At 45.3% G+C, this 11,471-nt stretch overlaps 1 protein-coding gene across 1 annotated transcript; it reads right to left on the bottom strand.

Annotated features, from left to right (window-relative positions):
* Positions 1 to 4,252: 4,252 nt before the first annotated feature.
* On the bottom strand, positions 4,253 to 11,151 carry eef1e1 (eukaryotic translation elongation factor 1 epsilon 1). Its single transcript, XM_088644158.1, has 4 exons — positions 10,989 to 11,151; positions 9,624 to 9,821; positions 6,080 to 6,175; positions 4,253 to 5,775 (listed from the first exon to the last, which is right to left on the bottom strand). Exons 1-4 carry the CDS (start codon positions 11,079 to 11,081, stop codon positions 5,635 to 5,637), a joined length of 528 nt encoding a protein of 175 aa, XP_088500284.1. The 5' UTR covers positions 11,082 to 11,151; the 3' UTR covers positions 4,253 to 5,634.
* Between the last annotated feature and the right edge of the window lie 320 nt (positions 11,152 to 11,471).

Genomic DNA, 11,471 nt, shown 5'->3' with positions numbered 1-11,471 from the left:
TACAGCACACCGCCATGGAACTGTCTTGGCTGTCTTGAGACCGGTGTTGACTTTAAGAAGATGAATTAAACTGATACTAAAGGCCTGCGTGTGAAATGGAGCAGGGGCATCGCTGATGCCTCGCAGCTCTTGGACCTTGGGTTCGATTCTGCCCTGGGAACACCCTCTGCGTGGTGACTCCCCGCACCTGCCTGGGCACCAATGCTTATAGCTCCCTCACACTTTCCAGAGCTGTGCCGGTCAGGTCAAATGTGCTGCTTCTGCGGCAGGCTCCAGGCTGCAGAGACTCTTACTAGGAATAACCTGGTTTCTGGTAGTGGATGGGTGGGCAAGCGTCTCACACTAACTAATCCCTTGCAGAAGTGGTCAGGCAAACAATATTCCAAATCTTTGTGTCAGTGATTTGAGTTGCAATCTATAATACAGCTAAGAAACTGTATCTGGGATGTCTTACTCACGGTTTCCTGTTCTGTTTTTCAAAGCCTTTCACCTAATATTTTTCCCATCCTCTGGAGTCTGCTAAATAAGCTGTAAGATCGGTCCAAAAGATGCCCCGCAATAGCAGGTTTTTCTGTATAGTAGGGAGCTCAGCTAAGAAATAAAGAGATCAGCAAAATAACTGACTGGAAGTGGCGTGCACACAGGAGTGCTGAGATAGCTGCTAACCTCTTCACAAAGCTGCCGGATAAAGGACCATCTCAGTGGTGGGACGTATTTATAACCCTATAAGTGATTGCAATTAAAGGAGTCTTTTAATAACGAAGTGATTTTTTTTAGACTTACGAAATCCTAAAACCACATTCGCACACAGCTGCGCGTCTTTTTCAGGTTTCTCTGAGGGCGGCTCTCCTCGGCTGCTGCAGTACACATACAGTTTTGTCTTCAAAACAAAAGTGCAGAAACAGGACCCATCGACTCAACTGAACCTTTCAGCTGGCAGATTTCCCCCCCACATCTCTTAACGTTTCCTTCTGCCCCCCCCCCCCCAAAAAAAGTTGTCCCTACGAAGGTCATGTGTTGAGTCCAGTGCTGCTGACTGGAGTAAAGTACATTGTACGGTACAGTACATTTTCGTGCTGTGTCTGCCTACATGCCCCCGGTCCAGTATCAGATCAGTGAGCAATAAAGGAATATGAACATTTAAACAGTGAGGCAAAAGCAAGAGGGACACTTCTGGTTACACATCATTGTCTGTCCAGACATATGCGTAAGAAATCTGCAGTATTTCTTATCATCTTCATATTCAGTGAATCAGACACACTTGGAGAACAACTGGTTTTGTTTTTTGTTTTTGTTTTTACATCTCTGCACATTTAATTGTTTGCGGGCTCAAACAGTAGAAATCGCAGAAACGCGATTTGAAGATGTTCCCTAAAACGCAGTACTGTGATTAAACGTACAGGATCCACAAATTATTTTTATTTTCTGTAAATGGCGTCAACCCAAAACAGCAGGTGATGGCCTTGCTGATTTTACCTCTTGAATATTTCAAGGTAGCGAGCAAAGCATCGTGAAGTGTTTTAAACAGTCGGAGTATAAAAAAAACACCGATGTCAGACTTCACAGTCGCCAAAAAAGCTAAATTAATCTGCCTCCGCCCGTCATGTAGGAAAAGGGATAAACTAGCTACAGTACAAATTAGAAGCAAAAGGGCATTTAACTGCGGGTTTTCGTAGACGAGTCATTACAGATTAAAACCTGCACTTAATAAGAGGGAAATTAAAAAAAAATCGCAAAGGAGAAAGATATATGCAGATGGCCCCGAAGCTGTGAGTCTCCCACATGCCCCCAATGATAATTAAAACATTTTGGTGGTCATTACTGGTTCTGCTGAGAGCGCTGACCCCTTGTATCTTGCACATAACGAGTAACGGATCTCCAGGCTCAGCCCGCTCTGCTAGGGACATCACAGACTGCCGAAGTCTCTCATCTTAATGCTTTCAGATGCAGTGCGGGTTTTTTTTTAAAAAGGATACACTTTGTCACGATTTTCACTTGTTATTAACGTAAGTACCTCATCTGTGGAGATGCTGTTTCAGTGGTTCTATCAGAAGAGATTAAACCAAAGGACGCAAATTGAAGCTACACGGCAAGTCCTGCAGGGCACAAACAAACAAACAAAAAAAAAATACCTTGTAATTTGGAACATGTTCAGACCGTTAAAATACAAAGACATGGCACTGTCTTTTTCATTTTCGGCTTCTTGCCGTCTACATCATCCTCACCGGATACGGTCTGTGGTTTTCAGGATTTCATGTCAGGGACTTACACGACAACGTGTGCAGCACAGGACGACTAGGAAAAAGTCAAAGACCGTGTGATTCAAAAGCCAGCTGCTATGATCTGATTCAAATTCTGTTTTTATATGTATATATTTTTAATCCCACGCGAACCACAACTCCGCCTACGTTTCTTCGCGCAAAACAAAACTGTGAAATTGAGAATAGCAATAGTTTAGATAACAACCTTCCCCCCAAACCAATTTTTAAGATATTTAGCTTGAACCCATACGATATACACACTGTAGTAGTAAACACGCACTGCAAGCGCAGACCAGCGGCCAGTGGACAGGTGAATCGCGGGCAGGAGCAGGGGTTGATGTACGAATGCTAATTTATTGAATTACTCCTGCCGTCCTGCTAAGGTAGGTCTTGATGACGGCAAAGCTGCAGGGTGTGCGGTGAATTACTAATGCATGTAGTGACTTGTGCTTGCAGTGACTCATTTAACCACTTACCAAAATACAGTAAGAGGGCCTTGAACTTGGGTAATTGAATTACTGTGCGCTTGTTCCGTAAGCATCCCATGACATCAATCTGAGCCGATGGGATGGCGGAATGAGCGCCCTGTCTCTTAAGGGGTACCAGGGTCGCTGGCCACAGCGACGCGTCGGAGGTGCCAGTTCTGCAATGCATGACCGTGTGAGCTCTGGAGCTGGAACAGGTAGAGTTTGTTGCTAATTTTGGAGCAGTCTCACTCCAGCCTGAACTGAGGAATGATTCATGCCCCCGAGCTTCCGCATGTGCACGTTATCTCTGTTTCGGGATCAAATGCTCCGTGATTGATGGGCGTATGTGCTTCATCTTGTTCTTGTTTGCTCTCCTAGAACACCTGGGCTTCCCTGTGAGCCGGTGTTGTACGGAGAACTGTTCTGGGTGAAAAGCAGGCTTTAACTCTGAAAATGCTGCTTACCTTTCAAGTGTTGCCGACGTACAGTATGTTGCTATGGGCTTTATTTTACGTGTTCCCCACAGAGTCAAAAACAGCCCCCTGCCCACGCACCCACACAAGAAATTACATTTTCTGTTGCATAATAGCAAAGGGCTGTCAGATGCCATCTTCTTAGGCTGTCTGGTAGATCTGTCACAAACTGTAATTCTGGGATAATACTTACGCTGTCACAAGCACTTATTTAATGCAGCTATGCCAAGCAATGTGGGAAGATTAGTTCATAAAAAAAGATGGATTCAATGATATTTTTTGCCAGGTATGTAAATAGCTCTTGTGTGTCACCCTCATTACCACATCACGTGACTGACATCCACAATTAATGTTAGCAGCAGAATTCAACTTAAAAAAAAAAAATCACAGATCATTCATTACTCCTTGATGCTTTCCAGCCTGTGGAAATGCCACAGCTCTGCTGGCTCCTGCCTTAGGATTCAGTGTGTTTGAAGGAAGAGAGAAGATGGGACGCCGTGAGACCACCCTCGACCAAGTCCTGACCTGACACGCCCTCTATTCCTGTCAGACACTGATGTACTGTGCCGCCATGCGCCGTCACCTGGGCTTGTGATGTGACCCAATGTCTGTCAGCGGTGCAAGCTCCTGCCACCTCATCCTCCACCTTGCCATCGTTTCATTAACAGAAAGTCCCTCATCCTTGCGAGGAATGTGCTGCCATGCTGCTGGGCTGGGATCCCATCCCGTCCCAGAGCGTCACACTCCCAGTGACCAGTGGTGCCCGCCTGTCGGTTCTTAAAGAGTCCTCCACAAGCAGGTCTGAGCAACAGCTCCAGTTGCTGTTTCCATTCAAAAGAGAATTAATGCAACACAGTAGGCCACTTACAGACCTCGCTACAGTATCTTGTCCATTCTAATCACAAGGCATGTTCCAGTGACTGCAGGATATGGTTTCTAAGTTCATACTGCACAAAATCCTCTTTTCCTGGAACCATACTATGTAAAGAGGCAAATCTACAACCAAGAAGATTTTTTAAGACAATTTAGCACACACAAGGGGCAGCCAGTGTAGTAGTCATTTCCCTTTTTATTGGCACTAGACAATACATGATACCCATTAAATAACATTAAGTTTACAGCTTTGTAAGCAGTCAACAGTTCACATACAGTACTGACGCCACAAAGCTGACAGGAAAGGTAACAATAAAAAGGGAGAGAAAACTGGGTTTTATCATCAAGATCGGGAGTATGTGAGACAAAAGCAAAAAGCATCTGAAAAGTAAATATTACCAAATTAAGTCATAATATGAAGAATTTGCTTGCATCTTACAAACGAAATTATTTTTTCATTCATTAATTAAATGAAGTTTGGTGGTGCTTCTGCCATGGATGGGACTGTGCTTTGTAAACAACAGGGGAGAGATTTTAAAGGCATGGAGTTGTAACTTCCCCTTTGCTGTTGATCAACAAGAGTACAACACCAGAGTGTTAACAGTCAGGCAACCGACAGTGACGCACAATTTTGTAGCTACACAGTTTGGAATTTGCAAACTTTGCTCTAAATAAGGATGGACAGAGCCGATGTACAGTGATCCCATTCAGTCTTAACTGCTAGATTCTTTTAGAAAAAGGCTTTACACTTAGAATCGATATACTGTGCACCCAGTATGAAAGAATTTCTAGCCCTCCAGCTAACCAAGTACAAAAAGGAAATAAATAATAAAATAACAGTTAGCATATAGGGGATCTGTCCTTCAAGCTGCTGTACGGACTTTACCAACACTTCCAAAACAGAGAGGCCGCTTCATATTAAATTGTGGACAGATATTAAAGATTGCGGTTAATGTTGTAATTAAGTGAAGACTGAAAGGGGGTTTTGTTAGCAGTCAAAGACAAAAGCAGTATAGTACAAACCTTCCAAGAATTTACAGTTGTAGCAATTACCATATAGAGGAAGAAACGGTATTAAAAAAAAAGAATACGGGGTGAACCCTAACTCTAACCCAAAACCGAAAGGCGTGGTGAGCACGTGCTTTTTAAGCCCTTCTTTACTGCGCCTCCGGTTAAGGACCTCACTAACAGGCCTGTCACTGCTCATGCCTCGACCTCTCTCTCTCGCGCCAGGGGGACGGATGGCACCGAGAGCTGCCACACCAAGACCACAGGCAGGGGAGGGCTTCCGCTGTCTTCCAAACTCTCCCGTCCGCTCGCCCCAGAAAAAAAACGAAACTCCCGGATTATTTACTCATAAATACTTCTAAATCTAAAAAAAAAAAACAACAACAATTGGCTTCAGATCAGCCCCATTCTTGGTACCCTTGACATTAGCACGGCAGGAAACACCCCAGGAGACCAATTCTGTTCGCGGCTGGCAGGGGCCGGTCCGGACTTCAACTTCACGGCGCCCCCCCCGCCAGCCTCCCGCTGCCCTCTCGGACAAGTCCGCAGCCCCTAGCGAGCGTGGCTGTAGAGTCTGTTCTTCAGAACCACCACCGGGGGGAGCTGCTGGCGGACCCCCGGGCAGTGCTGAACGTGGTCGAACCACCGCGAGAGGTTGACGTAGGTCTCCTTCTCCTGGACCGCGAGCTCAGCCTGGAGTGGGGGGGGGGGAGGGGGAGACACAAAAGGGCGTCAATCGGCCACACCTCCGTGGTCTTCTGGCCAGGCCCCTCGACGGATGGCCGTCCAGTCTCAGGTCTGCTGGCTAACCAAGCCACTTACGCCATCAGGTTAAAAAACAGGGGAACGTTTACCCACGCGCTCAAACGACACTGGAGTTGGAACAATAAAATGACTAACAAAACTTGATTAATAATGTAGGGGTTCACTGCAATTCTGGTCATAGGCAGTTAATGAAGGGACACTTCTGTATCGCACAAGATTTCAGAAACCTTACCATGATCGGGTGAACTCCATGGTACATTAGTATATCGGCTAAAGTGAAGTCATCTCCTGCCAGATAAACCTTATCTTCCAGATACTGATTAAGGTCCTGAAAAGGAAAAAAAAAACAAAAAAAAACAATTTCAGAAACAAAAACTCAAAGCCTCCCACACAGCTTCTTCTCTAAGTCAAGAACTTTTTATACAGGACTGGCTTTGTTCAATGTAGCATGTTATACTTTTATTCAATATCCTTGAAACAAGAAAACAACACAGTGGATTTGTCCCTCATTAAAGATTTACTCATTTAAGATCCTTACTGGCCACACACAATGCTTGATTCATAGAACATGAATGGAATCAAGCACGAAAACTGCTGATTACCTATTACATTAGTGTGAAATCAAGTGTAAAACCCAGAATAAATGGACATTTTCCATTTTTTTTTACCGCTGTGTATTACATCAAAAGCAGGTGGTGGCAGAATACAGAGGGTCACTTTCAAACAAAAAACCTAATTATGGCTAACACAGGTCCTTAAAATTGCAAAGCATTCCTCTTATTCTGTTTCTGGGATAATGACAGTTTAAACTAATTTAGTACTTAGAGGAAACAACAATATAATCATTGTGTACAGCACTGTTTCTACACTGACTGGATCTATGGAAAAGATGGACTGTTGCCAATGTCTTGTTCCAGACTAGATGCTAGCACATCTACGCACTGCGTTAGGATATCATGAAACACAACAGCAGCGATAATTTAAAGCCGAAAGGACAATACATCAATTTGAACCCTTTTCATGAGCAAATTCGAACATTAAGCTTTCCTAAAATACAACCATCCTCACAAGCCTCTGCTGCCATCTGGGCAGATGCAGAGGAGGCAGTTCAGTGATGGTGGTGCAGCTCTCTCTGTTGGGTTAGATAGACCGCCAAGGAAGAGGTCAACAGCCCAGTATCCTCCAGAATAAACCAGGATACGTGATGCTTCATTCGATCAAAGCTGATTTAACTGCCTGTGACAGGTGGTAGGACGTCAGGGCATCTTCAATCTTAATTTGAAAGGCCCCCACTTTTCAGAAAGTTTATCAAAAACCTAAACATCACAGCAACAGCACAGAAATAACGGAATAATGAGAAGATGTAAAGATGGGTAGCTGAGACCTACTAACATCCGAGAGCACCAGTGTCTTTTTCTTATATTAAATACAGTGTGTATATTCTAGCATAAAGTATAAAATCATTGTTGAACCAACACTTTCCAAAACAACTTCAGAACATAAAAAAATCATTTGTTTTATAGTTTTCTGAGACTTAATTCAATGAGAAAATAAGTGAATAACGCATCGCCTCAGGCCAATTTCTGCATGTTACGTTACCTCCTACAGTACAATGTGCTGCTCAAATTAAGACTTTGCCACAGATGCAAAGGAAGTTGCAGACTTCTCAAGATTGACTCATTTTCTTACTAATTTAATAAACCATCCCTTAATTCTTGCTGTAATTGGCACTGTGCCCAAGTGCAGGTCTCAGGGGAGAAAACCATCTTCACCACTTTCACAGCACAGATCTCCAGGGCAAATTAGTTAGTGTGCAATGTTGCCAAGCAGGCATGAAGACTGCAGACTGCTCTTCCACAATCGTATCTCTTTATTCCCTGAAGCTACAGTGCAGCAGAAGCCTGGCCAGACCTTAACAGCACTGTACCTTTCAAAACAGAATCTACACACACAGACACACTGTCTTATCATTCCCTCCTGATGAATAATTCTGCAATCAAAAAGGCAGAATCTAATTCGAGGAATTATCAAAAGCATGCCTAACTCTGCGAGTTAAATTAAATTTATAGTTCCAGAAAGCAATCACTCTTTTCCCTGCAATGAAATGCAAAAGTGAGATTTTGCTTTTAATGGAGTCTTTTCTCTACTCTACTGGTTGTAAAAGAAAAAATAACTCAGGCTTATAAACCACAGAAAGTTATGACTTGATAATAAAATACACTAATGAACTTTGGTTCGTTCCAAAAATGAGCTCTCATGTTATTGTCTTGTTCAATATAATAAATACAGAGATTTTATTACCTCATATGTGAAAATAGGTTTGAATGTAAGTTGCTTTGAAGAAAAGTGTCAAATGAGTAATTTCAGTAAAAAAAAAACTTGACAAATTACCAAAGTGTCGATGTGGGTCCAAACAAATTGCAACCATTCAATACAGGAGGATTATAAAATGTTCTCCTTTTTTTTTTTAATCGTGGATGTGGTCCTACAAGCTTTGTAAAGAAATGGCTTAAACTGGCTTCAGCTCTGCTACCCTTTGATCAGATTAGGAGATTTTGTGGTCATTTCTGAAATTCACTGGCCTTCCTAAACAATCTTGTGAAAGGCTAATGATCATATTGAATTAATGAATTACACTTAATATCCTCAAATAGGAAACTGTGTATTAATATGTCAAAGTCAATCAGAGACAAACACAAAAGGTCTTTCTGCTGTAGGATTCCACTAATTGCTGCTTCAAATGGTTAACAGACAGCTGTCCTTTCAACATCTAAGGCTTCCTGACCCTCCTAAACACATTACACACAACATTAGTAAACAGAGATCAGCACCAATTCATCCTCATCTGTTCACAATGAGCCATTTACTGTCAGCGTTCGGATGGCTGTGAAATTCAATGGAGGAGAAACTGGGAGTGTAGCTCTGGGGCTGTTTCGAGGCCTGGTTGTATCTGCTGCCTTCTTTCTTTAGTTAAAGTGGCACAAACGTCGAACTTCACTGACATAAGAGATTTGCAAGGAAAAACAGGATGAGGAATGGAATCTGCTGCTCAAGTTAAACGGCACAGACACAAACCTTTTCATTTCCAGAAACTATAATTAAAGCAAAGTCAATAAGTCATATTCAATTAGGGTGACGGGTCAGACTTATTTCCATGCGGCACCCAGTAATGAAAAAACAAAGAAAGATGACAGTGGATAAAGCAGACTCCTAAGACCGTTTCACATTGGCATGGAGTGGATGAACACAAGACCCCCCGAGTTAAAAGGATCACAGCGAACGATCACAATGCGCTCTGCGAAAAAAAGGAGACGAAAGTCAACTGACTCAAAATAATGTGCCGTTGATTTAGCTTCTAACAAGAGTCTGTCATCTGCTGCTGGTACCCGAAAGCATGCGAGCAGCTTTCACACAACAGGTACTTCATTTCCAAAATAAAACACTCACTTGCTCACTGCTTCTTTTACTGAACTAGACATGAGTTTGGAAATACAACCCAAAAAAACCTTCACACCACCCAGTGCCACTGATGGGTGGAATTATCAAACAGATCGACTCAGGGAGGAGCTCCGGCTTCTCGTCTGCAGTCCGGTTCCGACCCGGCGTGGCCAGCGCGTCGTTTTTAAACCCACACCGCCCCCACCAGGGCTCAGATACGGCTTTTTTCCTTTCTCCTTTCTCTCGCTGCAACTCAAGGGGGCAAAACAGTCCCACCCGCAAAACAGGAAAAAACAAAACAAGACAAGAACCAGAAAGAGAGGAGAGCAACGGCCCACCTTCATTATGGTCCCGGTCTCCTCCCTGGTGCCGGGGTCCACCCGGGTCACCCTGTACTCCAACCACTGCTGCACCACGGCCTTCTGCTCAGCGCCGGAGCCCAGCAGCTCGGGGCGCCCGGCCTGCTGCACCAGGTGGGCGGCGATGGTCACCAGCCCCACCAGGCTGGGCCCGTCACTGGCCTGGAGGACCGGGACCTGCGGGGGGGGGGCAGAAGGCAGCCGTCAGCACCCCCATATCTCCAGCCCTCAAGCGGGGAGCTCTCCGCACCGGTCGGGAAGGGGTTCAGCACCGAGGTCTTTCAGCTACAGAGAACTGCTCCCACAAGAAAAACAGGTTGGTGGACGATTTTAACCCCACCATTCAAGGGAGCAGTGTTTTCCAGTCAAGGAACAAGTAATAGGTTTATTCCATGCTGAAAAGAGTAGAAAGAGAAAGTGTTTTACAGTATGTTGGTTTTTATATCCTGTTCCCCCCTCAAAACCAACAATATTTGATCCCATCCAGTGCAAGCCCCACGACCTCCTGACAGTTACTACTGCACTGTTTCCGTCATAGGAAGCCATGGTACGCAGGAGTCGCACTGCCAACAGCTGAAAGGGAAGTGAAGTGGACAGGGCAGTGAATTTCTGTCGCCTCATGACGAAATGCGCCCAGTTATACCGGCGGTGCTGAAATCAAACCCGCACTTCAAATCTCTCTCTCAGTGAAAGGCTTCCAAGCGTTCGGATACAGGCGTCATCAAACAGAGAAAAAAAAAACGAACCTACAGACCGTGAATGAGCCGGGGGCTTTAGAGAGACTGGAAAGGCCTGTGAATCGTTATAACGTGTGCAAAAGCAAACGCTGCTACAGCAGTAGTCGGAAAGAGACAAGGTAACGGGACCGAAACGCTTGTACACACGTGTGTCGTTGTGCGCACGGATACACCACGTTAGGCTATTTAAACTGGCTATTGAGCCCAACTGGAGAGAGATGTCGAGCCCCTGCGTACTTCAGCATGCGGACAGCAAAACAAACAACAACAACAACAGCAGCAGCAGCACAGGACTGTGTCACGCTAAATCATCCCCCCCACGCCTTCGCCTCTCAAAACGGACATCGAAGGCCTTTTTATTTTGCTCTCGCCTCAGCCCTTGAGTTGAGCTCCGTTTTATGTGACTGTTTTCCGTGAAAGGCTGCGCTGCGTCCACTCGCTTTAGAGGCGGACGGGTGGGGGATGACGAATGAATGGCGAAAAGCATGTACAGCCATCACGCAACTGCCTTTTCTCTGTCCTCTCTCTCTCTCTCTCTCTCTGGGTCACCCCTTCCTCTCCCCCAACAGACTCGTGTCCCCGGGACTGCAGCGGAGACCCGCGTCACCTTTCTGTCCCCCTGCGTGCTGTACTTGTTCCCCTTGCTCAGCCCCAGAGCTTTCTCCAGCGAGGAGAGCTCTCGCATCGCCCTGTCCGCCATCTTCGCCGGCCGTCGGGAAGCGGGGTGGGGGGGGCGGGCCGACCCCGGCGCGACTGGGCTGCGTCACGGAGCCACGCCAGCGAGGCGTTGCGTCAGAAGCGCAAGGGTGCCTGATTACCGTATTTCCCCACGACGAAGCCGACCGCAAGCGGGAGCAGGGGTGCGGGCTATAGCTTTGGAAAAAAAAAAAGGGAGAGCAGACCGACAGCGGGTTTTTTTTCTTTCTTTCTGCGCGGGCAAGGAGCAAACGCACCTGAACGAAAAGAGCACGATAGTTATCCTAAGTTATGCAGAGTTAACATAAAAACAGCGCCCGGATTAAAAAAAAAAAAGGCGGATCAGTTTACCATGTGACCGTAGGACGAGATGTGATCCATACTGTACATTCAT

The sequence above is a fragment of the Lepisosteus platostomus genome, chromosome 8 (assembly GCF_059453375.1).
Source record: "Lepisosteus platostomus isolate fLepPlt1 chromosome 8, fLepPlt1.hap1, whole genome shotgun sequence".
Classification (NCBI taxonomy): Eukaryota; Metazoa; Chordata; class Actinopteri; order Semionotiformes; family Lepisosteidae; genus Lepisosteus; species Lepisosteus platostomus.
This window is presented reverse-complemented; position numbering and strand designations above follow the sequence as displayed.

Coding starts and splice junctions, on each gene's coding strand:
- eef1e1 (XM_088644158.1), bottom strand. CDS start 11,081: ATGGCGGACAGGGCGATGCGAGAGCTCTCCTCGCTGGAGAAAGCTCTG. Junction 9,822..10,988: donor GCACGCAGGGGGACAGAAAG/GTGACGCGGGTC, acceptor CCCCCCCCGCAG/GTCCCGGTCCTCCAGGCCAG. Junction 6,176..9,623: donor AGACCGGGACCATAATGAAG/GTGGGCCGTTGC, acceptor TTTCCTTTTCAG/GACCTTAATCAGTATCTGGA.